The 27944-nt window shown below is 36.2% G+C and overlaps 1 protein-coding gene across 3 annotated transcripts in view; it reads left to right on the top strand.

Moving 5' to 3' along the window:
* Positions 1-27944, top strand: part of map3k1 (mitogen-activated protein kinase kinase kinase 1, E3 ubiquitin protein ligase) — a 66087-nt gene that overhangs the window by 887 nt on the left and 37256 nt on the right. Inside the window, exon 1 of one of the 3 annotated variants that reach the window (XM_058788671.1) lies at positions 27525-27878. The exons of the other annotated variants lie outside the window; for them this stretch is intronic. Coding sequence (XP_058644654.1) covers positions 27808-27878 — 71 coding nt within the window. The 5' untranslated portion in view covers positions 27525-27807. Of the gene's footprint in view, positions 1-27524; positions 27879-27944 lie in introns of those variants that run through there. 3 annotated transcript variants of the gene reach the window in all.

Here is a 27944-nt window from a genome sequence, read left to right as displayed (position 1 = left end):
GATCTGTGACATGTGTGACCCTGGAGCACAAAACCAGTCTTGAGTCGCTGGGGTATATTTGTAGCAATAGCCAACAATACATTGCATGGGTCAAAATTATCCTTTTTTCTTTTATGCCAAAAATTATGATATTAAGCGAATATCATGTTCCATTTAGATATTTTGTGAATTTCCTACTGTAAATATATCAAAACTTAATTTTTTATTAGTAATATGCATTGCTAAAAACTTCATTTGGACAACTTTAAAGGAGATTTTCTCAATATTTAGATTTTTTTTTTTTTTTTGCTCCCTCAGATTCCAGATTTTCAAATAGTTGCATCTCGGCCAAATATTGTCTGATCCTAACAAACCATACATCAATGGAAAGCTTATTTATTCAGATGATGTATAAATCTCATTTTCAAAAAATTTACCCTTATGACTGGTTTTGTGGTTCAGGGTCACATGTGTGTTTCTAATGTTGCATATGTTCAGTTCATATTCGAGTGTGTGAGCCGAGTCTCGTGTTATGATGATGATGTGTGAATATCATCATGTGAGAAAGCTGGCGTCTGCAGGTTGAATGGCAGTTGTTTTCAGCAGGAAGACTGCGAGCGCAGGATTTGCTGCAATACGAGCTGCAGGCTTTGAGACTGTAAAGATAATGAGAGATGAATGGAAGCTGAAACCTAAAGAAACTGCTGGAGAAAAACAACTGCGTGCCTTTGTGAGCTCCATTTTCCAGGATAATACTTGAGAGTATCTCTGAGCACACAACGTGAGATTCTTACGTGAGATTGTGCTGTCAAATGATTACATTCAAAATAAAAGTTTTTGTTTACATAATACATGTGTGTGTACTGCGTATATTCATTATGTATATATAAATGCACACACATTAAGAGAAATGTTACGTTTATATGTTAACTATATATATATATATAATGTAAATTATGTAAAGATAAATGTATACATGTAAATATTATGTAAACAATTTTTTTTATTTTGGATGCAGTTAATCATGATTAATCATTTGACAGCACTAGTTTAATACTTGTAATTTCCTGTATCATTATTTACTATATAAATAACTAGTGCATGACATTTTTAAATTTGTGATATTGATATTGAAACGTGTATATAGCAAAAGTGTTGGTTAGTCACATGATGTTACCTTTAATCAGCCTGTTTGTTTTTCCTGTTTTATTGTCTCTCTCTTGGGTGTTTCTGAGCCATATAGGGATTCACAGTGACTCCAAACCATGTTTTACGTCACTGAGCTTATTCATTTACCGCCGTTCCCCCTCAGGTGAGAACAGGAGCATCAGTCATTGTGTGTTCATGTGTGCTGGAGTCACTGTACAGGTGAAACAGTCCTGGTGAGAACAACAGGTGTTGAACCGTGTCTGTTTCTGACACTGCTGTTGAAGCAGATGTTCTCCGGCTTGAGTAATAGTAGGACAACTCATGTGCTGAAACTGTTTTCGTTGAGAGATCAGTGCATCTCCTTGAGCTGTTTTTGATTGTTAAACTTGAGGAAGTGTGGAAGTTATACACCACTATCGGCACCAAAATAAAATATAATAATGGTTGTTTTCTAACTGGTTTCCCAAACACTCTCCCAGTCTTTTTTTAGACGTCTAATTGAATTCTTCTGCTCCAAACTCACTGGTTGGGATTCTCAAACAAATACAGTAACATTTTGATGCCACAGAGTCACAATGTTTAGACTTTTCGTGGGAATCAGCCTGGCTGACATGTAGTTGTCTCAGTGGGGCAGGGGAACATATTGAACAAAAAAGTGACATTGGGGGGCCATATTATTCAGCTGTTGAGCTTGCAGGGAAAACCTTAAGGCAGCGTTACTTTGGGTCTATTTACGCTTGGCCACGTCATGCGCTTTCTTTGACTGGATGGCATCTCAAAACGCATTTGCTAAAGATTGCAATCTGGTCGTACAAACAACTTCAGGAAATAGTTTGAAACTCATGCATTCACATGCATCTAGCAAATAGCGTGGCAATTGGGAAGATCGGATTTATATTTGTTTTGCAGAAACACGTTTATGTGGAGAAGTGTAAATGGAAGAGTTTTAACAAATTGGATCAGAGAAAATGCATGAAGTGAAAACTCTAAATACTAGACCTTTGTGATTTTTGTTTACATTTGTTGCAGCAAACTTTCTTCCAAGTCTAGGGGATTTTCAAAGACCTTGTTTTTTTTAGGCAGAAATATTGGATGTGATTTATTACAGTAGTCATTTGTTATGTCATTTGTGAATGCGGACTGAATTGCTTAATATTTCTCAGCAGATCTGCAATCGGAGCTTGACATTGTGAAACAGTGGCGTGGTTTTCCAGCGCTGTCCGGTGTGTCTGCACTGGGGTCTGGAGTTTCCTGTGTGCTTGACACAGTTGGTGTGCTTCCATTGGGTGTTCCCAGCCCACAGAATCGTAATTAATTTGTTTGCGTTTCCAGCGGATGTGGCGGGGCTTTGACCACTCTCATTAAGCATAGATGGCTGGTCCAATGCTGGAGAAGATACTACCTCTAGAAAAGAAAATAGAACGGGCCGTTGATTTAGGAAAACAAGAATGTCAGATTAAATGGATTATGTTGAACTTGTGGGTCAAGATCAAGAAAGTTTCTTTACATAAAGGCTGTGTTTTGTAAAAGAAATGAATACTTTTATTCCACAAGGACATATTAAATTGATTAAAAGTAACAGTAAAGACTGTTACAAAAGGTTTCAAGTAAAGGCTTTTCTTTTGAACTTTGTATTCAAAGAATCCTAAAAAAAACTTTGATCATACATTTTTCTTGAGCACCAAATTAGCTGGTGAAGTTTCTGAAGGATCATGTGACACTGAAAACTTGAGTAATGATGCTTAAAATTCAGATTTGCATCCCAGGAATAAATTACATTTTACAATATATTACAATAGGAAAGAGTTATTCTAAATTGTGATAAATATTTCACAGTTAATTTAAAATATTTCACTGTTTTTAGTGTATTTTGGATCAAATAAATGCAGCCTTGTTGAAAATAAGAAACTTTTAAAAGAAAATGAGCAAATCTTACTGACCTCAAACTTTTGCTCAGTGGTATGTTTGTTTGTTGGCTAATATATGCTGAAATTTCTTGACAGTTTAACAGACTTGTAAATAAGTTAGGAAAGACCTAAGGTGCATCACAAAGATAGTCTTGTGTGTAGAACTACTTTCTTACACCTTGGATTCGAGATCTACTGTTGCTATTTAAGATGTGTCCAGTCCTTCATTACTAATTCAAAAAATGGCATGTTAGAACTAGCAGTGGCTTGGGCTGTTTTTGAGAAATTGCAGTGAAAAGAATGCTGGAAAATTGTGTGTGATTGCATTTATACACCAGTTCAACAAACAAAAAGTTTTCTGTGTCGTACAATGAGAGCGGTTCGAAGACGACCGTTATCACGATTTTAGCAGACTCTGATTTGACGACTGGATCTAACGGCTATTTAAAAAAAAAAAAAAACATACATTGAAAAATAAACCACTATAAACTAATAAACTATGTTCTGTCCTGATTGACGCTATTCCATCTTGAATATTTATCAGCTCTTGAGATAAATTAAAACCCTTTGTTGTGAACTAACAAATGGTTGATTTTGAGAAACTTTGAATGTTCACGCCAAGTAGTTTTCTTAGTAGGTAAAATACATTTTGTGTGATTAGGCAGTGCGTTTTGGTTTTGTGAAGTATCTAATGTTTCGTTCATGTCCTATAAAGAGCATGTGATTCATTGGCCTGTCTCTGTTAATGGTGGTCTGTCAGATCTCTAAAACTGACCTTTCCAGGGCCGCCCTCAAATTAGCTACAGACCAACATCTGGGGCCAGAATGACTTCAGTGCTGAGCTGGCGCTCCTCAAACGTTTGCTCTGAAACACGCTCTTGACTGGCATTCTTCCTGTTGGAAATGTCCACTCGACGAGCTCATGCTTGTAAGAAGACTCCCAAAGACTCGTGAGGTCCTCTGGAGCTTTATTGTGACAAATATAGCCTCTCGTGGGAGTTCGCGGCAGCTTAAAATAAAGATCTACGGTGTATGTGGCGTCCTAAACGCTCACTGAGGGAGTGACTCAGTGGCGTTTGAGTGTGAAATTTGACACTTGTTAAAATTGAGTTTAGTGCAGTATTGTGCTTCACTTATAGAGGATAAATTTAGCGTTCTCGTAGTGTTTTCTGTACTAGCATGTACATAAGGCCTGTTCACACCTAATGCAAGTGCTCTGTTTGAGGAAACTTTTTATATATAAATATAAAAGGGACAGAACAGAGGTACGTTTATGCAACATTGCTCTTTACACGTCTTGCCCAAAAAAACATTATTATTCCTCACAATTAATTACAATACACAGAAACTGCGGCAGTGTTTTTAAAGGGCTTTGAAACACACCAGCGTTATTCAATGCGTTGACGTAATTTCAACTGAAACAGGAAAACATGGCTGGACATATCAAGGAGTCCTGCCCCCTTTTTTAAATGGCCAATAGCGTTTCTTTTATATCACAGTTTGGCCCAGAGCCGTTGAGCTTGGTTAAGCCACATTTGACATCGTGTGACAGCCACAATTTCATCCATATCCCTATAAAATGTTTTCCATTCTATTTGTTTTGGTCTAATTTTATTTAAAAATTAATTAAATAAATTTATTAATTTCTGTTGTTCTTATTTGTAAGGCCCTTTGGATAAAAGCATCTGCTTTAATAAATGTTTAAATTAAAATCTAAATTTAAAATATAGCATTCAGCTAGGGCTGGGCGATTTGATCAATTAATTAAATGTTAAATGTTTTGCCAATTTTATTTTTTAGAAATCGAGGAATTGCAATTTTGAATAGAAATATTACCAAAGGTTAGAATTAGACACTTTGACCATATGCCAATGATAACAGTAAAGAGAAAAGAACGATTCAACCGCATGTCGATGCGTGATTAACCGTTCACCTGTGACACGCTCATATCGCTAGGCACCGTTCACACAGAATGCACTTTTGATGTGACGTGGCAGTGGAATAGGAAAAACATGCAAGAAGATAGGAGTGAGCTTCTTTTAACTTGAGCGCCGCATTTTTAAAATGCCGTTTCATGCATGATACGCTGCACGAGACGCGAGCACGACAGTCAGATGCTTCCATGATTACCCATTTAAGCTAAGCTTTTTTGTGTTCTGAAGATGAACGGAGGTTTTATGGCTTTGGAACGGCTTTAGTGGGTTAATAAAATAAAAAGTTACTTGAATCATGTTGTAGTTACATTTTCAAGTTGATTTCTAGTTAAAAATTGTAAAAATTGAGAATCGGTCAAACGTTCTGAAAAAAATCTAAATTTTAATTTTTTGCCATATCGCCCAGCCCTACATTCAGTGTAGAATTCAAATGGGCCCAATACATTTTGTGGTCTATGCTGATTCACGCATACGATCCGCTCTGTGCTATCGGGTCTCTGGACCAGAACAGACTGTGTGAAACAGCGCCAAACCAGACTTCTTTTGCCCCAATGGAAAGCGTATTTACACCGTCTGAATCGTTCCCTATCCCTAGTGCACTACGTGCCATTCGCCCTACAGAAAATAATAATTCTGTGAACTACGATTTGAGCCTCAGCGTCTACTTGTAGCATTTGATTGGACAGAAAGTTTGATGAGAAGCTGAAGTGCAGGGTGATGCCATCAAAATTGTTGATCCATTTTAGCAGGAGTTAGAGACTGTAAGTTTTCAATGCTTATATCTTGTAAATGCGAATTTTGTCATTGTTTTGGAGTACACTAGCTTATAGATAAACTTATGGCTAACATTCATACTAAAAGCCATAAAACTTTTTTTGGATTTCATGGGGACTTTAAATCATACAGAGGAGAAAGATGAGTTATATTAACAGAATGAGTTGCAATTTGTTTAACTGTGGTACTCTTCACTTTGTCAGCTCTAAAAATATATTTTTGTTCTTATGTGGAGTGTGTAAATATTAAGGCTGTGAACGTTTTCTAATATTGACTGAATTAATGTTTTTGTTTGTATTGCTAAGACAGAAACTTAAGCTTGGTTGATCTGTGTTCTGTCGCTGCTTGTCTGTATTTTTCCTGTCATCTGTAAAACAGCTAAAATTGTGTTTGTCGATCAGCACCACATGCTGTACAGGAAACGAATTTGCTCTTACTAACAACGTTTTTGTCCGATGTGATCTTTTGGTTCTGATTCATCTTGCATTTGGTGTGAATAATAGACATTAATGTCTGTTGGTGGATGCATTGGTCATTTATGAGTAGTGGATGAATAAAGATACGTGGATGAAGTATATTTAAAAACATTACCACAATTACTGAAAGTGAACAGCAGTGCATTGAAAAAAATGTCTAACAATGACACATTAAGAAACAACAAATAAGTACAGTATATATATATATTCACCAACTTGACATCTTGAGTTGTGCCTCATAACGCAACAAAACAATTGTTTATGTGGTGCAAATACAGTAAGTATTACTGGTATAGAAAAAATGGTATAACTATAAAAACTATTTGGTTTGTTATAGTCTAGTCTACATTACATACAGAGTTGTGCCATAAGCACAAAGCAGTGACTGTTAAAAGCTGAATTATGAAGCTATGCATATAATGAACTGAAGCGCTTCTGAACAGCCATATTTAAGCCATACTGTAATTTCAGTCTTAAATTATTCTTTTTAGGAGCCAGTGGCTCTAGAGTTATTGTTTTTCAGTCTGGAGTATTAAGGTATTAAAATCATTGCATTATATCACAAGCCCTTGTGATATACATATTTTTAAAATACATATTTGTTTGTAAGTATCTGGCCATACAATAAATTGCCATTATGTATTGTATCCCTAGTCTCAAATTTTTTATATTGGTACAGTAAGTCTTGAAGATTCATGATCTTAATTATGCTACACTGCTAACAGCTTTATTTAAAGGCATGAAGTTTTTAATTAATGTTGAATATTTCAATGTACTTCAAGATTTTACAAAAGTATTTACAGTTAGCCATTTGAAAAGAACAGGTGGAGAATGAGATTGTGTAAGATGCTTTCTGGATGCAATTCAGCTCAGTGTAAATGCATGTGATTGCTTTTAATTAGTTGCTTATCTTCAGTGAGCTTAAGTTTTTCAGTTTTTTTTTTTTTTAAGGCTTGCTTTAGTTTTTGAAATTGACAGTGGTAACAAGAATTATGAAAATTCGATGATATCAAAAACTTTATCATAAAAACATAAATGCAAAAATAACTATATAGTGAGATAGATCGTTATCGTCATATAAAATTACTTGTATCGTGATGTAAGATCATATCGCCCACCCCAACTGCCCTGTATTATTGCAGCGCAGAAATTGAAGATTGGTTTTATATCCGTTTTGTGTGAATGAAATGTGCAAAATAAGTCTAAGAGCAGTTTGATTGCAGAAGACGCATGGAGTGCAAATATTGTAGATGACACAGAATCATTACTTCAAAAGTTCTAAAGAGTTTAAAAAGTTCTGAACCTTTTTGAAATATTTCCTTTCCTCTGCATTCCAAAGACAAATTTTTACATTCTGCCATTTCCAGCACAGTAATGTAGTGCTGTGTCTTTGTGGCTTGTATTGTCTCTGTGGAGTGTTTTAGCATGTTTTGTCTAATGAGCGGAGGCCTCTCCATGGCCACCAGGAACTGCGTGTTTAAAGCCCAGGGTTAGCTGAATGATCACGCCTGGACACCGGACACAAAGGCCCGGATATTTCCATACCCATTAGGCCCTGTCTGCAGGCATGGGGTCCCCCTCCTTTTAGGTTTTGTTTAGTTAACAGCAGGACGAGGCAAGCTGGAGATTACATGTGAAAAGTAAACACATGGGAGCGTGACTAATAAGGCCCAGATTACTGGTTAAAACAACAGGTCATGTGGCAGGCCTCGACGAGATGCCCTCAAACTCACCCACGGTATGAGCAAATGCGCTCTGAAAACAAAGGAAATGTCTTAAACCATGTTCAGTCACTCTCTGTTCATATTCAGAGGTTTTGGAAGTTGGTCCAAGTTAGACATGTGCCGGTAGTAATGCGATGTATCACGGTAATGAATATGCGCGATATTGTTATCGTGGGAACTATAAAATACAGTGAATAATTATTTATTACAAATTATTCAGATTTTTTTTAATGCATTTTAAGAATACTTTTCCCATCAACTGGTTACAATGCACAACCGCTGTATGCTGCGTCAAAGGCGCGTGTGCACAGATGAGAGCGCATGGCAGAACATGTGAAGGAGACTCACTGAATGAAAATGCACATTCACTCTCTGACAGCAGATGGCGCTGAACAGCAGCAGAAATGCAGCCTTTTCCCCCAGAAACCCCTGTTAACAAAACGGCTGCACTACTTTGTTTCTGAAATTTATTCAAATGATTTAATTTGAATAAGTTCAGATTTGTGTATTCGCAATGGTGTTCATCAACGTGCCAAATACTTAAACATTTAGACTTAATAGGCTATTTATTTTCAAACATTTTTTACATTTTAATCTGGACTGCATGCCTAGATATTGTTTGAAATGTTTTGATTCTTTGTTGTTCTGAGACCCTTTACTTTAAGGCTCCAATAGTTAACATTAGTTACTTCATTCATGATAAACTGCCAATGAAAAATTATTCTAAACATTAATTCGTCGTGGGTAATTTCAATATTTAAAAATACATTAAAATGAAAAATTGCAACAGCGTTATTTAATGAACTCAACAGTTGTTTTTTAACAAATATTAATAACTTCTGTAGCAAATGTAGCTATTGCTCATTGTTAATGTTAATGCATTAACTAATGTTAACTAATGAGATCTTATTGTAAAGTGTTACCTGTTGATCTTTATAATTATTTTGCAATTTAATCTGTTGGAAATTTTTTACTTTATTCATTTTTTTGTGTATTGCTTTATTGCATTTAAATGTTCAGTTATTTTGTTATAAGAAAAAATTAAGCCTGTCATATTGTATTATGACAACACTTTTTTTGCAGCTAAATTTCAATATCGTGATAATACCTCATACAGTGATTAAAATCATGAACAATTAATCGCAACATGACAATTTTAGGCCGTCATATGCCTAGTCCGAGTGCAACCGCCTCTGGCTTCCTCGTTTGGAGCGTGTTGATTGTACACAGTCCTCTCCACCACGTCCGATGAGGGCTGTTGACATACTGTGTGTTGTAACGGCATGGGAAAGGGCCATCGATTTTCCCAGCGTCTCGTTGGCCTCCGGGGACTGTCAGCGGGAAACTTGATTCGGCCTGTAAATTGGGAGTGACTGTCAGTTGATTGGCGCTGCGGACGGGCACGGAATCCATGGGCTTAGGAGGCGACACAAAGAGAAGCATTGTGAAACGCCAGCGCTGTTGTCATAATGAGGAGGATCCCAGCTCTGAGGCCAAAATAGAAAATGGCCAAGTGTCCCTTGACCACCTCGCAATCCCACTGGCCTCTCGTGCCTCTCTTTAGCTAAAGTAAAGTTCAGTATGTTGGACGTTAGCATGGCCTTCTCCCAGTGTCCATTCGGGCAGCTGTCCTGGGACATTGTTCTGCCGTTGTCTTTTGTTTTACTCTGTTCTTTTGAGGTTGGGTTTATTCTCCATTGACCTTTTTCCTGAGTCTCTGCCCTTGTTTTGTCTACCCTTTTATTTTTTTTCCTACTTTTTCCCCCTGCTTCAGTGTTTGTTGGTTTCTCTGGATGCTGTCAGAAAGACTCTTTTAATGGAGATGGACTGTGCTGGTAGTTGGCCTTTCCTAAGCTATCCTTTCCAGCACCGTGAGCTAGTAACCTTGTTACTCCTACATGGACTGCCGATGTAACCTGACCTCCACCCCCACAACCGGGGTCAAAAAGTTACTCGTGATTTGGCCTGTTACTTTTGGACGCTGCCCACACTCCCTCTCTGGAAGTGCATGCGAGGTTACTCAGGGAAATACAGCCCTTTGTGTGTCTTCTATATAAGTAGACACATGGGAGCATGACTTAAACATAATAAAACCCAGATGGTTTAGACTGTAAATAGTACAAAAGTTTCATAATTGGACCAAAAACGATACAGATATTCAAAAGCTCAAATGTGCTTGGATATGTTTTTAGTGAGAACTGTTAAGATATTTGTTAAGCTAATTTAACTTAATGAACCTTGCAAGAAATGTTTACTGCTAAGTCTACTATTCAACATTTATACAACAGTTATACAAATTAGGTTGAATTAATATTCAATTCATTGTTGCAACATAAATGAAATGTTATAAATAATTACAGAAAACATCATGTTTAGCTGTTTCCCACAATGTATCTGCATTGTTGTTAGGGCTGCACGATTTGGAGGGGAAAGAACTGTTCATTTTTTTACAAAACAATTTGGTCAGCTGTGGTTGCTAGAATAATTTTGTAAAAAAAAAATTGAGAAAAACTGTCAACACATACACAGCACAAACTGTAAATTTTACATGATAAAACTAATTTACAAACAAGAAAATTTCAGTCTAAACCAGTAAATTCAGCAACACACTACTAAAATCTGTTTTGTACCTTTTAACATGTACTGACAACCACCATAATAATGCAGGAGGTAAAAGAGAGAGCCACATGAAGAATTAAAGTTCATCACAAGCAGCTTTTCCACAAGCTGAAGTATACAGATGGTGCACAGTCATTCACACAAACGGTAACGCATGACACTTAAATAACAGAAAATGTAACACAAAACCCAAATGTACAATTAAGAAAACTATTAAGAAACATGATTATTTAAACAAAATACGTTCAAATATGGAGTGTCCCGCAGGGAATTCTGGAAATATCAGTTTACAGTTTTTGACTAAATTATATGATGATTTGTTCTTTTAGTTCTAAAAACAAAAAAAAATTCTGAAGCATTTTACTGTAAAATTACATGAAATATCTTTTAGATCTTTTACCGTTTTTTCCCTGTATATAGTATGGGAACTTACTTTTAACCTATTAGCAGTTTTTTTTTCCTGTAGCATTTTTACAGTATTTTACAGTTAAAATGACACTCCTTTTTTACAGTGGAGTTAGAATTACTTAAATAAAAACGAGACACATTAATGTGGTAATATTGTGTCATGGTCAGCTCACTTCAGAGCTGAGGATACTACGTCACCCCTTAATCACCAGTGTCTGCGCTGTACTTTCGTGCCCCATAGCCATCTCACCATCAGCTGAAAATACTAGGAGAGCTGTCTGTTCCAGTCCCTCAGCTGGTTTCTGAGAGTCAGGGTGAGCAGGGTTCAGTCAGTGCTAGAAATAAGCGCTTAAACGAGAGCTGCTGAGCGAGAACTGGTTATTAGATTTGTCACTGACTCTTCTCTGCATTCATCTTCTTTGAAGGCAGATACAGTGGTGCATTAAAGCAGAGCGCATGTTCAGCAATAAATTCAAAAATGATTGCAAAACTATTTTTTAATTCATTGTTAAAATTCATAGCTAAAGGCAGAAATACATTCCCAAATGTTGTATATAAATGCAGTCAGATTGAATAAGGTCAGAGATCACAACGGTTCTCTGCAGTGTGTTTAAATGATCATGTTTGGCAAACAAGCAGTGGTGATGCAGTGTGAGGCACGACATTTCGTTCCACTGTATGCCCCCGCATGTAGCGGAATGACAATAAAGCTCAACTTGACTTGACTTGACTTGATTTTTAATTCTTCTGTTTGATTCCTATAATTCCATAAGAGTCGCCCGCAATGCCCATGTGTGTGACACCCATTATAATTGTTTAAATTAAAGAATTTAAATTCATTGGTTGATAATTTGGAGCATTGTGCAGAAATTTACAACGTATATGTATTGATATTGTTTGTGTAATATAAACTTCGAATACTATGGCAATTTACAAATTGCTGTTTTGTAAATTTGTTGCACACTTCACAAATATGGATTGGTTGGATATTGGTTGACATTTACATGCGATTTCCCAGATTTCATTTTATGTTTGGATGGAAGAACAACTGCTACTGGTCTGTATAACCTGACTGCTGTGCTGTTATTGAACCAGTGACTACTTTGTTGCATGCTGGTCCGTTGTTGTGGTAGCATGGATTTAGATAACTTGAACTTTATTTCAAATCAGAAATTGAACTGTGGTACATTGGTTTCTCCCACTAAGGAAAACAAAGACAAACCGGATGTAACGTGGATGGCAGATATACCATGCTGGTAGCTGAGAGATTTTGCCATTGTGTCTCACTTAAACTCATTATTTTCTGCTCAAAATAGTCTCTCACAGTAATAGCCTTCAGCAGGGAAAAGATTTGTATTTGCCATAACAATAAAGCATATGTATTGGGTGACAGTGAATGAACATCAGTTTGTAGCTGGTCCAGAAGAAAAATAAAAGATGCATAAAAGAACATCCTAATTCTTTCTTTCTTTCTTTCTTTCGAATTCATTCATTTGATGTACTGAAAAAAAATCAGTCTAGTTTTCTGATGTAACATCCTTTTGAAAAGACCTTTGTATTAGGGCTGCACGATTATGACAAAAATCATAATTGTCGATTATTCCCTTGAGATTGTATTTGCGATTATTAATAACGATTATTTTGAACAGATTTAGTTTGAAGCTGCATGCCATATTTTTATATAAAATATATATTTTAAAAAAGGCTGAAAACACTCTTCCTGAACCTTTATTGCTTTTCTATAGCATTCAGCCTCAAATGTCAACTATACATTGGTTTGGTTTCTTCTTTAAACAAAAAAAAAAGGTATAATTATGCATGGTATAATAATGTTATACTAAAACAAACAAAAAAAATGGTTTACTAAAGCTATATATTTAATTTACAATTAAACAGACGAAATTTCAAATTATAGTAACATTTTACAGTACAATTTATATTGTCAGGACTCCAGACTAACATTCGAGAGCAGTGACACCAGCACCTGATTTGGTAGCACTGAACATGTAATATTACAAGTTTTGTCTCTTAGAAATGCATTAGAACCGGAGCTTGAGTTGGGATGCAGATGTACATTTGACAGTACCATTGTGAAAACTGTAACAGCCTCATCTTTTATACATAACCAAAAGTACAGCACCTCAATACCATGGTAAAAAAGTAGCGTAACTATATGGTTTCATGGTATTTGCATTGAAAAACAGTAGCCTAAAGACATTCAGTCAATTACAAATCCACATCAACTGATAGAATAATTAACCAAATAATGTAATTATATTCCATTACTCCTTTAACATATTTAGTATATTAATAATATAATAATACACAATATGAATATCCTACTTTTCTGCCACCATACCATTGTTACTGTTAATGTTGCTACAGTAAAACTATGGTAAATGTGGGTGATTTGTGGATTGAAACATCTTCTAACTGGATCATGTTGCACTGTTTCTGCTGCTTTCTGCATCAGTGTTGATGAGAATAACATTGGCTTTAAACTAGTTTAAATGAAAGGGGGGTGATTTGTACTGGAGAACTCTGCTGCTTACTGGATTTCACAGCGTTGTTTAGCGCGTGATCGCGACTGGTCACTGTAATAAACGCATGCGCTCTAAGCTCGCGCTGCGCTGTTTTCTTTTGAGGCGAGCAGATTAAAGGTTCGTGTGGCGCGCAGTTCAAACGAGTACCGCTATTTTATTCCGCTTTTGACACGTTTGGCGTTTAACATATCTATCATGCACAACAGAGTGACAACGACTATCAGTTAGACTAAATGTCTTTTATCCAGTGTGTTTGAGTTTGCTGCAAACACCTCTTAAGCACACAGAATAATGCAAGTGGGCATTTTTAATTGTTTATTTTTGTAATCGCAGCTTTGAACGATTATGTAATCGTGGCATCCATAATCGTAATCGCGATTAGAAATTCTATTAATTGTGCAGCCCTACTTAATAGGTTTTCATTTTTAATTGTTGTTTTTTTTTTTTTTTTTTTTTAATTGATTTAATTGATTTTTTTTTGTTTTGGTTTATTACTCAAGTAATTTTGTTTACAATTTACTTTGTTATTGGTCTAGTCTATTCTAAAAGAAATTTAGGAATTACACAAACTTTAGACATGTCTTTTTTTTTTTTTTTTTTTGTTACTGAATGCTTTTACCTGAAATCCTAAAAATGAACAATGTTATGAGACATGAAATAATGTTTCGACTCTGTGTGACCTAGAAAGCGTTTAATCACTCCAGCAGTGTGAACGAGCTCTGGAGTATGCAGGGGAGTTAAATATAGACTTTATTCATATGTCATTATTAATATCCTTTCGAGAAACCTGTGCTTTGTCAGCACCATTGACATCATCTATTAACAAGGATGTTGACTGTACAGTTACTTTTTATCTGAGTTGAAACTGACCCAGAGAGTTCATTCTGAGGATGGAGTAAATGTTTAACATGTTTTGTGTTCGAGCTGGTGTTCATGTGAAACCAGCGCGCAGGAGTATGTAGGTCATCATGTGATCAGTGCACATGGAGCATCAGTTATGGATCGGAATGGAATTTATAGTCTAAATATATGATTTGGTTTTTATCAACTTTTGATTCATTGATTTGAGCAATACCGTTAGCTGATATGACACAAAATATCAAGTCAGTTTCTCTCTGTGAGCTTTGGTCGCACCAAACATGTCTGGATATTTCTTAAAATATCTGTTTCAAATAAAGCTGATGCTATTTGTGAGCTGAATGTCTCATGGGGCTTGAGCAGTCAGTCTGTATGTTTTTGTCAGCAGTATCAAGGCTCTAGGCTGCGACTATATTTTGTTAGAGGTCGCGCTGGTGCTGCTACCAATTCGACTAAGTGATAAGTGCTGCCATTTGCTTACGAGAAACATTCAATTACAAACAGGCCAAAAGTGGAACAAAAACCGCAATGCTCATTTGAACTGCATTGCGCAAACCAATTATCAGCTTGGCCTAAAGACAGCACAGCGCGATCTCAGAGCAAATGTGTTTACTGCTGTCCGCTCCCGATCACGTGACCATTATTAAACGACACTGTGATCCAGAGTTCTCCAACACAAACCATCAGTGTTTTGGTGATTTTAAATTATTTTAATTCCAGACAAAACAATGCTGATATTCTCAACAAACTAAAATGGAAAACAGGAGGAATTTACCATGTACTTATTCGGGTAACTCTAGAAAAATTCTGGCAGAATTTTATTATATTATTAATGGAATTAATGGAATTTTTTTCATTTTGTTTATGCTTAATGTGTTTACGTTACTTTTTCTCAACAAATCATACAGTTAATTGAACTAGAAACCATATAGTTACTTTTTACCATGGTAGTGTGGTTTTACCTGTGGTTATGATCTACAAATGTATGACACTATGGAAGACCAATGGTTAATTTTAATAAAAGTTGAAACTCAATCAGAATGTTTACATTTTACCCCAAAAAATGTTTAATAAAATGTTAATGGAAATTAAATTTATATCTGCATCCCAGCTCAAGCTACTGTCAAATATGCTATTTCCAGAGACATGTAATATTATTCATTAATGTGTAATTAATAATTCTACCTCAGTTCTTCCAAATCAGATGCCACTGCTCTCAAAATGTTATGAATGTTATGAAATGTTATTCATAGGGTCTCTACTCAAATGGTCAAATGTCCCATGACTACTTTTAATATTTCTGAACCTGGAGCACAAAAGCAGTCATAAGTAGCACAGGTATATTTGTAGCAATAGCCAACAATACATTGTATGGATCAAAATTATCGATTTTTCTTTTATGCCAAAAATCATTAGGATATTAAAGCTGTAGTCCATAAGTTTTGCCAGGATCCTCACATGGGATAGCCTACCAGCCGGGACAACTACTTTGTTTACAGACGTGACGTAATGATGCAGTGCTGTGCTCGAATTTCCCACGAAAACCTACCCGTACCACTCAAATTAGAAAACATTATTATAAGCTAACCGTTGTGAATCGGGCTAAAGTAAGGCGATAGTTTTGAACACTGGCTGGTTATGTACTTGCCCAGATACTGATTTCGGATCATTTTTAACCAAAATAAGTTACAGACTGCAGCTTTAAGTAAAGATCATGTTCCATGAAGATATTTTGTAAATTTCCTACCGTAAATATATCAAAACTTAACTTAATTTTTGATTAGTAATATGCATTGCTAAGAACTTCATTTGGACAACTTTAAAGGTGATTTTCTCAATATTTAAATTTTTTTTTGCATCCTCCGATTCCAGATTTTCAAATAGTTGTATCTCAGCCAAATATTGTCCAATCCTAACAAACTTCAGCTCTCGAGTGATGTATAAATCTCAATTTACAAAAATTGACCCTTATGACTGGTTTTGTGGGCCTGGGTCACATTTAACCTCAAAGTTAGTGATTCAGCATGGAGTATGTTTCTTTGTGATATTTAGACACTTGCTTGGAAGAAAACTGGTCTTTATGTTAGTGGATCATGATAGTCTTGTTTATTACAGCTTTGTTAACTGATGCTAAAAGGACTAAATGGAAAGTTACACTTCTATAAGAATGGCTGCTTTTACAGCATGTCCAGTGTGTTTGGGAGTGTGTTTGTGTACGTGCTCCACCTGTGTTTCCAGCTCGGTCCACGAGTCCTGGGTTCCCTGTCCCCTGCAGGGCCTGTGCTCCACTTCCAGCGCCTCTCATCAGAGCTCGCGGCTCAATCGTCCTGACATCAGAGCTGTGTGTGTGTGTGTGGAGGGGGAGGTACACAAGTGCCCCGTGATGGAGGTGCAGGAATGTGATCAGGAACAATGTCCACAACCTATCACACCTGCAGCACTCTTGTGAACACGCACACTCAAGAGCTGTCAGGAACACAGCGAAAGCACGGATGTTGTGGTGTGTTGTTGTAGCTGTAGCAGTGTGTGGGAGTGAGGTTAGTCGGCCAGTCCTGCTGAGAGACGGTGGGGGTCCTGCTGCTCCGGTTGGGTAGAGTAAAGCGGTCTGCTCGGAGGAATTTCTCTGCATTCCAGTTTCAAGCCAGAGCAATGTGCAAATTGAAGGCTATAAAAACACATGCAAATATGTGAATGTAGGCTATGCTGTGTATTATGTAAAAACTAAAAGAAAAAGAAAATTAAAGTAACAGGACTGTATTGACTTCACTAAATAATCAGGAAAAACAAAACCACAAGCTAAGTATAGAGTCCTGTGAAATCAGTTTTAATTCTTCAAAATTCTGTTTTATATTTTTCCAAATTCTGTTTTTCCAGTTAAAATTTTTCTGGTTTTAGGTTTTTTTTTTTTCTTCTTCTTCTTTTAGATTTTTCTGGATTCTGTTTTAAAGGTTAAATTAAATGTTAGCATTCAAAAGCATATCTAATCAATTTAAATCATGAAACCTATACAGTTTAACAGCACTTTGAATTTTTTTTTTCATTTTTCTGGATTCCTTTTTAATGGTTTGTTTAATTTTTTTAATAATCAAAAAGCATGTCTAATCAATTTAATTAATAAAACTTTAGCAATTTAATAATTTATTAAAATCTTCACAATAGGGCCCTCAGAAGTGTTGTAGTTTTTCAGAAATTCTTTGATTTGATTGGTCATCTCAATCATTTTGACATGGACTAGCTTTGCTTGAGCGCTGACCAGACCAGCTGAAGGTCATCTTTCAACACGTTTGTTCATATTGCTTGATTATTGACGCCTGTGATCCTACAGTAAGCACACACTCACTGTACTCAGAGCTGAAACCCTAAGCCCTGTCTATTGTGGACATGCTGGGACTCTCTTCTGGAGTTTCACTCGCAGTACGGTTATGATATTGTGATACCGTGACATGCATTGAATTTTGACGTATGGCGATGTGTGTATCATATTGTGAGTGATACCCAACCTAGTTTTTTCCGTATGTTCCCTTGCTAAGTGGCAGAGTTTTTGTTCCAGCCCGTATTTAACACACACACACACACAAAGATGGTTTTCATGCAGTCTCTTTCCCACTTATAGTGCATACAAACCTACTGCTATATAGATTCACACAATATTGTTTTTATACATGTATTCAGTGCATCTTCGTTTTTTTCCCCTAAGTATTTTCAATTCTTTAAAAAGGTAATTATGCGATTTTATTGATAACAAGAGTATTGGTCATTTTATTTCATTTCACCTTTTTTATTTTCTTCAAAATAATCATCTGACTTTGCCTTGAGGTCAGTTAAGATTTTTTTTTAATTAATACTTTTATTCAGAAAAATGCATTACATTGATCAAAAGTGTCAAAGATTATTATAATGTTACAAAAGATAAAAAGTTATTTTGAACTTTCTAGTCATCAAAGAATCAGGGAAGAAAAAAATCACTGTTTCCACAAAAGATATTATGCACAGCACATTCATTTTCAACTTGTGGCAATGCGGACTGGATCAATGGCTGCTGGAAATTCAGCTTTGCATCACAGGAATAAATTACATTTTACATTAAATTAAAATACAAAATGTATATTAAATTTATTACTGTATTACACTGTGGGTTTCTTACTGTATTTTTGATTAAAAATGGTGAGCGTGAGAGACTTAAAAAAATATATTGACCTCATACTTTTGAATGGTACACACTCAGAAAAAAGGCATAATAGCTGTCACTGGGATGATACCTATTCAGAAGGTGCACCTTTTATTTACCCCTAAAGGGTGCATATTACATTAAATGTACATATTAGTACCTAAAGACCATACTGTTTGAAAAGGTACCACCCCAGTGATGGTGTTTGTTCCTCCTTTTCTTTTTTCTTCTTCTTCTCTGAGAGTGAAATGTAATCGATACTGATGTAACTGATGGCTCAGTTCATAGACCCGACTAATCGTTGGCCGCTGTTTTCATTATGAATACTTATTAATTAGTCATGCAGCCCTACTGTTCTTTGTTGCTACATCACTGAAAAAGCACAAATCGAAAGACGACAATTATGTTAATCTAAAAATAAACATTACATTCTAGATTTGTTTGTCTAGCTTATAGCTCTGGACAACCAACTTAATGAGGTTCATTCTGGGATACAGAGTTCCCATGTATGCCTGCTTTATCTTCACTGCTCCAACACATGCATTTACACAAAACCAAAGTACAGTTACAGCTGGCTTTTTTTGCAGGTGCTTCTAATTGTCTCTTTGACCAGGAGAAAAGTTGACTGCTTAATAGGGGTGGGAGGAAAAAAGCGATTCTCTGATGCATCGTGATTCTCTCTTCAACAATTATGAATCTATTTTTTTTAATACATTATTTTTTTTTCATTTTTCCCCTGCATATGGCACGTGTGCGCGCTAGAGCAATGGCGGGCTTCATTGCACAGAATTTGCGCTGTGAGACGTGCGCATTGCTTGACAGTGTGTGCTTCCACCTGCTGTGTTTTACTTTAGATATGCTTTCATTCATACCGTTTGGAATGCAGTACTATTAGATGCACGAAACTCGCGCACTGACAGACTTTCACGTGCGCTTTGTGTTTGTTTGTGCTGAAGCTCGATTGTGGCTGCGGTTAAATGCACTTGCATTTTTGAATACTTTGTACACACAGTCAGTTATGTTTTCAGAGCAGGACAGAACATCTGATATATGAAAATAGATCTGTGCATTTGTGTGACTGCAGTCTGTTAAAGCTGCCACTGTCTATGATCTCATCAGTAATAATCAAACAGCAATAATGTTGAGGAAAAAAGAAAAACCCACAACTATTGTCTGTAAACCTTTGGATACTTAAAGAACGCTTATTTTAAATAAGTACTTTTTAAATAAAAACATTTTTAAAAAGTAAATTTTGCACAAAATAAATTGATATAAAATTTATATGAAAATGTAGCTATGTGCAGTAGGCTAATATTGAAAACTGAGAATGTGACGCAATGTGATATTGAGTTGATAATGATAATCGTAATTGAATTGAATCGTGAAACCAGTGAAGATTCACACCCCTATGTTTAGATGGCATTACTGACATACAGAGATTCCAACCATAAACAAAAAGCTTAGAAACTGCAATTTTGGTTAAAATGTAAAGTTGTAAAGATGTATTTGCACAGCAGAAGAGTTAATTGGGGAAAAATGTAGATCAAGAATCATTTTGGAATCGGATCGGATCGTGAAGTGCCTGAAGATTCCCACCCCTACTGCTTAATTTGTTTAAATTTTGTGATTTTAGAGGGGTTTCTTGCATAGTTTCCCAATGTTTCATTTGGATTGAAATACTAGATCTGGGCTTTGACTTGGCCATGTTTTCATGTTTTGGGTCATTATCATTTTGGACTGTTCCGCTTGTACTGTATAAGCCCAGAAAAACCAAGTGACTCACAAATGCAACAAACTCACAAAGAAATATGCGCGTTGTTGCTAGGAGATGCATGACCGATGCAAACAAACATGGATGTACAGGAGCTGACGGCAGTAGTTGTTGCCACTCTGTGTGCTGAGTTGCAAAATAATGAGGCAAGAGCGTTTGGATGCGGTCTTGGGTGGGTTGATGCGCCTGGTACAGCTTTTACAGATTGCAGCACGAGGTGAGTTGTGTTGTTGGGCAAGGTATACGCTATGATGTGTGTTCTAAAATCAGCTCAAAATATGTTGGATTGAGAATCATAGTCTGTAGTAAAAAAAATCATACCCATTAGGTGATTTATTTATTTTATTTTATTTTTTGGGGGTGAAATGTCAACTTTTAGCAAGAAGCTTTGACTCATCTAGACTGCTAATCTGGGAAAAGTTGTGTAGTCTGTTCCAGCCTTGAGCATTTGCTTTGTTTTCTCTGAAGCTCACTTGAATTTGTTGTAAAATGGATCATTAGACATGATGTTATGGTGCCTTTTGAAGCCGGTCTGAAAGCAGTTTCCTAACAAGGTGCCTTCATACATAAACTCCACACAGTCAGAGGCTGATGGAGGCGTTTGCTTTGACATTTCTGCTTATTTGACTTGTGCATGCTAGCCTGTAATATTTACAAAAGTTAGAAGTGTACCAAATCAGAGCATTATTATAGTGGACAAAACTGTGAGAAGAAAACTGTTCACAGAACCACAGACTTACAATCATGTGTTTAGTATTATTATCTCCAGTGTCCTTTCTCAGTGGGGATTTGCTTGTACAAAACAAAAATCTGACTTAACGTTTTCACTGTTTCATTATGTCCAACAATGTTTCAATTTGTCAGGACATTTTAATAGGCTGAAAGAAAAAAAAAAACTGCTGTAGAATTAGCTCCGCTAGCATAAACTCGTGTATATATTGGCTCATTTCTTTTATAGTCTTTTCTATATTCAGGAAAAAAAAAAAATTATTAGAAGGTTGACATCTCAGAAATAAAATCTGGGTTTTTCCTTCATGTTCAGCTGCCTGTCTGAATGGATGTCTGAGTCTGCAGCAAACAACTATTTTGATAAGCAATTAATCTGTCGATTTCAGTTAATTGTGTAAAATAAGAGCAATGTTTAGTCATTTTATTGGAAAAGCATGGCTGTCCACCTCTTGGATTGTCTTCAAAAGAGTGTGCAAACTGCAGGCTATAAAACAAACAAACAAAAAAGGTTTTAAATACCTTTTTTTTTTAAAGGCATTACAATAAAGGCCATAAAAAAGAGGAAAATTAGAGGAATCATATTTTAAACATTTTAAACATTTAAAGTAACACATTTCCTCTTCTGAACACACATTATACTTTTAAGGGAGCACTTGATTCATCAATCCTATTAATAACATTATTTGTAATATGAAAATATTTGCACATCTCAAACATTAATATAATATCAGGTCAGGCTATTATCTAAAATGAAAATGTTCAGTTTTACATACAGTATCATTGTGCACTTTGAGTAGTAAAAGTTGCAACTGTAAAAAAAATCTCTGAATGGCATTGAACAAGCATAAGCACTTTGTGAAAAACACTTGACAGAAACCTGTTCTTGTGAAAATGCATACTAATGAAGTGCACTCGTGCTTCGGACAGCATGGGTCATGCAGCATTAACTTCATAGAAAGAAAATGGACTCCTTTCTCAGGAAGTTGGAAGAAATATTAAAGTTGCATTGGATAAAAGCGTCTTTCACATGCAGAAATGTGAATAATGTACAGTAGGAAAATATTTAATTGATTAGTAGTATAATAGCATTAGAATAGTATTTTTATTCTAATAAATAATTGATCAGTAGAAAAATACTGTTTAAACCGAACATAAGTCTAATATACAGATATTCTATAGCTGAAAAAATCTTAAATTTGGCTGAAAATGTGAACAGAAATTATTTTAACATTGAGCAAGTATTTTTCATATGGGGGGAAAATGTGCATGTGAAATGAGTTTCTTGAGAGACTTGCGTGTACAGTTGTGTATGACCTATCTAGTAGAAGCAGAGAAGCTTCTGTAACTAAATAACCAGCGTTCCTTTCTAAGTGGATAATGAGCCTTTTGTCCTTTGTGTATTCTTTAGCACTGTGTTGTTGTACTGTACAGATCTGCTTGCATTAGCCAGAAGTCAGTTTGAGATTTATCTCGAGATCATTGGGTCTCATTCATGAAACAAGCAGAATTCATTTGTTTAAATTGTTTGTAAAATGCTAGTTCAGTTTGTTTTTTAAGGCTAATTGATGACACTGCATTTTAATTTAGCTATTTATAATGTATAATAACAAAACTAAGTAGTTAACCATATTATAGATAATTGTTCTTCTATTATTATTATTATTATTATTATTATTATTATTATTACTATTACTATTATTACTGTTTGTCTGCAAGCTTAATGCTTTAATTGAATAATTTCTGTTATTAGTATGTTTTTATGCCAGTGAGTATACTGGTGCTAAACCTGAGAATAGACTCCAGATGATCCTACAGCATTCCTGTACATGCAATTTACATTCAGGTATAATTCATTAGTGTGCATTGTGTGTGTGAATGATTGGAAACCATTAACATACGTTTATCTATCAAATCTATTAAAAATGCATTCATGAATTCAAGAAAGTAAGTACATATTCAAGAAAGTTCATTTTATACTCCTATTTACAGGAGTTTTATGAATGAGCCTCATTGTTGGTATTATTGTTTTCAGCGCAAAAGCAGCATCAGTCGAGTTTATTTACAGTCAGTACCACATGCATATTTGCACTACATATTTGTAGTTGTACAATATTGATAAAATATTATACGGTATTTCCAGTTGTTATTGAAATAAGGCCAGCAGAAGAATAAGTGTAAGCACGTACTCCAAACTAAACCTGTGTCTGGGATTTGAAGGTTGTGTCTTTTGCCAAGAATTTTCATTTTTGTGCAAAATGACCAAATCAGATAGTGTGATACTATGTTTCCTAGATGGTATGTGTGTGAAAAAATAACATGATGGAAGAGCATTAATATTGTGAGCGTTCCTCCCCCCCCCCCGCCGGGGGGGCTTTTCTCTCCTGAAAGGCTCTCAGGTGTACAGTAAGCCTGTGATTGAAAGCACTCCTAGTTTTACAGTGTGACCCAGTTCGACTGTAACTGAGTGTGGTGATATCGTGGTGAGGCTCATGTCAGCGGCAGTTAGCAGCTCGTTTCATGTGCTAGTTCACATTACAGTCAGAGCCTGGTGGACGAGCGTGACAAAGTTTGCTCTCAGTCACGCCCCCGTCATGCTTAAAGGCAAGGAAACCTGATTAACTTCACTAAAGCAGTAGACACCAATACTTCATGCCTGTCCCAGTTCCTTAAAGTTGTTTTTTGTAGCTGTTGGCAGGACAGTGGTGTGCGGTTTCAGAAATGGCCAGCGAACAAACATGTATTTTCCAAGGCTTCCTGCAGTCGGCCCAGCGTGTGACGCCAGCGAGCAATGGCAGACCATATGACCAAAAAAATGTCAGTTTGTGTTCCCTCTCGCTGCCTGTCTATGTTTGGAGTGGTGTGACCAGTGGTCGAACTGTAAAAAAAAAAATTCAGGGCGTATGGTGTGGTCAAGTAGTTTCCCGTAGGTCCCATAGCTAACTTTTACATAATGATTACAAAATTGGTCAAATTTTTACACGCATTTTATTTAACAAAAATTAAGCTTTAATAAATAAACAGCTAATAAATTTATAGTTGTTCTTATGGGGCCTGAAATGGGGGGAATTTTGTCAATGCCCTGGTACCTTAGCTGTTAAGGCCTGTCATGGATAAATAAATGACAATAAAACTGCCAGTAGGTGGCAGCAAATCCCTGTTTTAATCACTGAATAATTGAATCATTCAGATCAAAGGATTTGTTCAAAATGGCTGATTCAGTTATAAAGGAAGCAAGATCTTTATGAATGAATCGAATCATTGGCTCATTTGATTTGTTCCAAAACAGATTCATTCAGGATCGAAACACCGCAGTGTTGCTCTGCACTGTTGTATAAAATGAATGGCACATTTGCGATTGCTGCTGATATTCAGGAAAACAGTCTTGCTTGTGTGCTACGCTCAACCGCGTTCATAATCGAAGGCGATTCGTCTTCGATTATGAACACGATATTGCCTAGCTTGTCAGTGAACTACGGCACAGTGTATTAACTGCCGCTCTATCTGAAAGCAGGTGATGGCGATTTACTGCTAATCACAAAACCGGCTTTACGAGATGGCGCATGATAATTTGAACGCGATTAATTGCACAGCCCTAATTTGAATAAGGTATCTAGAATTATTTATGGAGCAGATAAAATAACCGTGATAACTTAGGTCACTTTAATCTTAATAAGAAATTTTCATGCCGTTACATCACTTAAGAACGCATGTTGAGAATAGGCCATTGAATGCTGTTTAAATAAAGCATCCCAAGATGCACCTCATGATGTTGAATGTCCAGACTGTGCAGAGCTGGAATCTGAACGAAGGGTTTGCTGTATGTTGTGTGATGAGCAAAGCTCTCAGCATTTCACAACACTCCTGCTCTCATTGTTTACCAGTTATTTCTGCTTTGTGTGTTTGCTGGAAAGGTTAGTCTGTGGCTGGTTCTTTGTTTCTGATAGCTGGTTTAGTTCCTGTGCCGAGCGCTGGTTAGTTGAGTGCGTGTTTGGAGTCTTTCTTTAGCGTCTGAGTGTCCGGCCCCTCCAGCAGAGATGTGCTCATTGTGTTCAGAGTAACCCGAGCGCTGAGAGTGCGGCGGCCCATGAGAAAGGGTGTGCACAGCTACAGGCCTGCAGTCTAGGCTTACGTGCAGGGCTGAAATGGATTCCCAGCCGCTGGCTCTTCCACATCCCACCTGCATGGCCCACAATGCCTCTTTGTTCCTGCCCCATGGCACTGTGGGATAGCTGTTATCCGAGAGGCAGGGGTTGGCCACCACCGACTTTCTCATTCAAAGTAAAGATGGTGAATTCCTGCTATCCAGTTTCGTTGTGGCTGGCTCGGGCTCGTGAGAGCTGCTTTCTCCTAGTGTGGGAGTGAGCTGTTCTGTTGTTTACTTGCACGCTTACAGTGTTGCCGTTTGATTCACGTTAAAGCCGTTCTGTTCTCGTCCAGAGCACTGAGTGTGAGAGTATTTGTCAGTGCAAACAATCGTCTGTACACGGGAAAACGTGACACCGCCTGCAGTTTGATAATGTAACATTTATCAAAATGTTCTTGCACAACGAGATCAATTCTTTACTATTGATAATACCAGTGCTGTTACCACATGCTAATGAACACACATGCTTATGTTAAAGTGCCCCCTATTATGGATTTTTGAAAATTACCTTTCATACAGTGTGACGTTGGTCTGAATGAAAATGCAAATTCATTCTTTGCCACTAGGTGCTGCTTGCGGTTTCCCGGTAACGCTGTACACAAAGCAGCACTGCGCTCTCAAACACTGCTTTAAATGAAATCGACCAATCATATATATAAAAAATAAACAAACAAACAGAGGCGGCAATCACCAAACTCTAACTCACTTTTCAGGCTTTTTTTATTAATCCACTGTATGTTTAATTTTATCTGTAATTTTTAGGGCTGGGAAAAATAAGGTTTCTGTGATTTTTAATATTTAACATTTGTTAATAATATCATTAAACATGCCAAGTAAAGACAAAACTAAATGTGACGTATGCATTTATTGTTTTGTGTTTATATGACATTTATTTAAAAGTTACAGTTAATCATGTCCTGTAAGTGTTGTTAATAAATGACAGTCTGATCATTTGCATTTAGGCTTGTTAATGATGGCTTTCGAATATAATTTATAATTGTTTATTTTATGCTTAGAAAAACATCTATTTAATTAATGTATTAGTATTGATGACACTGGCCTTGTTTTAAATATACGGCCTTTGTTAATTGTATGTTGCTTTGGCTGTTTAATTGCTATATTTTAAGACTATTAATTTTAATATTAAGTGTGGTTTATTCTCAGTGTGATTACTTACATTTTATCAGTGTAAATTTAATCAGCTCACAGTCTTGGTTAATTTGTTAAATATATATACATACATACATACACATACATATATATATATACACACACACACACACACACACACATACACACACATATATATATATATATATATATATATATATATATATATATATATATACATACATACATACATACATACATACATACATACACACATACATATATACATATATACACACATATATATACACACATATATACATATATACACACATATATACATATCTGGCGTGAAACTGTCAAATTGAAGGTAAACAATTGAGAAAGAAAATTGATATGTTGGTTCACAGCAGTTTAATGTTCCTGAGGCTTTCTGTGTCATGAAAACACATCTTTAACACAGATTTATTAGATTTAATGCAGTGTTATTTTACATTTGATTATTCAATTTCTGTACCTGAATACTGTTAGAATTACCTGAAGAATACAAAGCACTGTTTATTTTATTTGTATCTTTGTTCTATTACATTTATCTATGCTTCTAATTTGTTTATTTTCTATGCTGATTTACTCGCCTACAAAATCACCCCAATCATTGATTTTTATTCCCCCAAATAGAGCTATTCAAGTCATCTGATTTTTTTTTCTTATCACAATATACATCGCAGAAAAACAAAATATTGCAATGTGAGTTTTTTTCCAATATCGTGTAGCCCTAAAATATAAATATATATCTATCTTTTTGTTGAGTCCTGTTACAAAACCCCTCAAAGCATAAGGCAGCATGTTTTTTGTCGTTGTGTGAACTCTTACCGACTCAATGAAAATAAAAACATTTAGGAGAGCATCTCTACCCTCTTCCTGCAGAGTACCATAATTATCTTTAACACACTGCTATTATTGTCCCGTTGGCTTGACCTTCTGTTTTGAAACCACGGTTGGCTGTATTTTTATTACGGCATGTCAAATTAAAACCGCCCGTCCCTCTTCCTACAAGACCTTTACTACAAGACCTGCTGCCCGGTCCAATAAACGCACAAGCAGGTGGTGTCATCTCTCTTCTTTTCCTGGAGCTTACTGTAATTTCATGATCAAGTACCGTCAAACTGTGTACAAAACATGGTATTGTTACTGTTATTTTTTTTTTTTCTTTTGTAATTTTAGTATCATGCTTGAACATTGTTTTAGGTTAATGTCAGTTCATTGGATTAGCCCCACAGTTTTTGGTGAAGTATTAGCAGTCGGTCGGTCAGGAGATAACGCTTCTGTAAAATAGTTGCTGTTTTTGCAGTTGCTGAGACGTCACTGCACTTCCTCATTTGATTTGACTGGGGGAGCACAGGAAGTCTGGCTTTCCTGTCTTAGGGTTGTTATTGTTATGCAGCGCTCACTGCTGCTCATTGAGGAAGCTGAAAGAGCCGATGGGACACCAGTGATCCTGCTGCTCGGTAAAGATGGAGAACCACAACGGCCCACCTCTCGCTCCTCATCCTGCCGCCACATGTGGATACACAGTGCCAAATGGGTGCTTAGGCTCTCTCTCTCTCTCTTACTGCCTATCTTTCTCAGTCCTGTTTTTTTCTGTTTTTAT

The sequence above is a fragment of the Onychostoma macrolepis genome, chromosome 10 (genome assembly GCF_012432095.1).
Source record: "Onychostoma macrolepis isolate SWU-2019 chromosome 10, ASM1243209v1, whole genome shotgun sequence".
NCBI lineage: Eukaryota > Metazoa > Chordata > Actinopteri > Cypriniformes > Cyprinidae > Onychostoma > Onychostoma macrolepis.
Note: the sequence above shows the minus strand (reverse complement) of the source record. Positions and strands in the feature narration are given on the sequence as shown.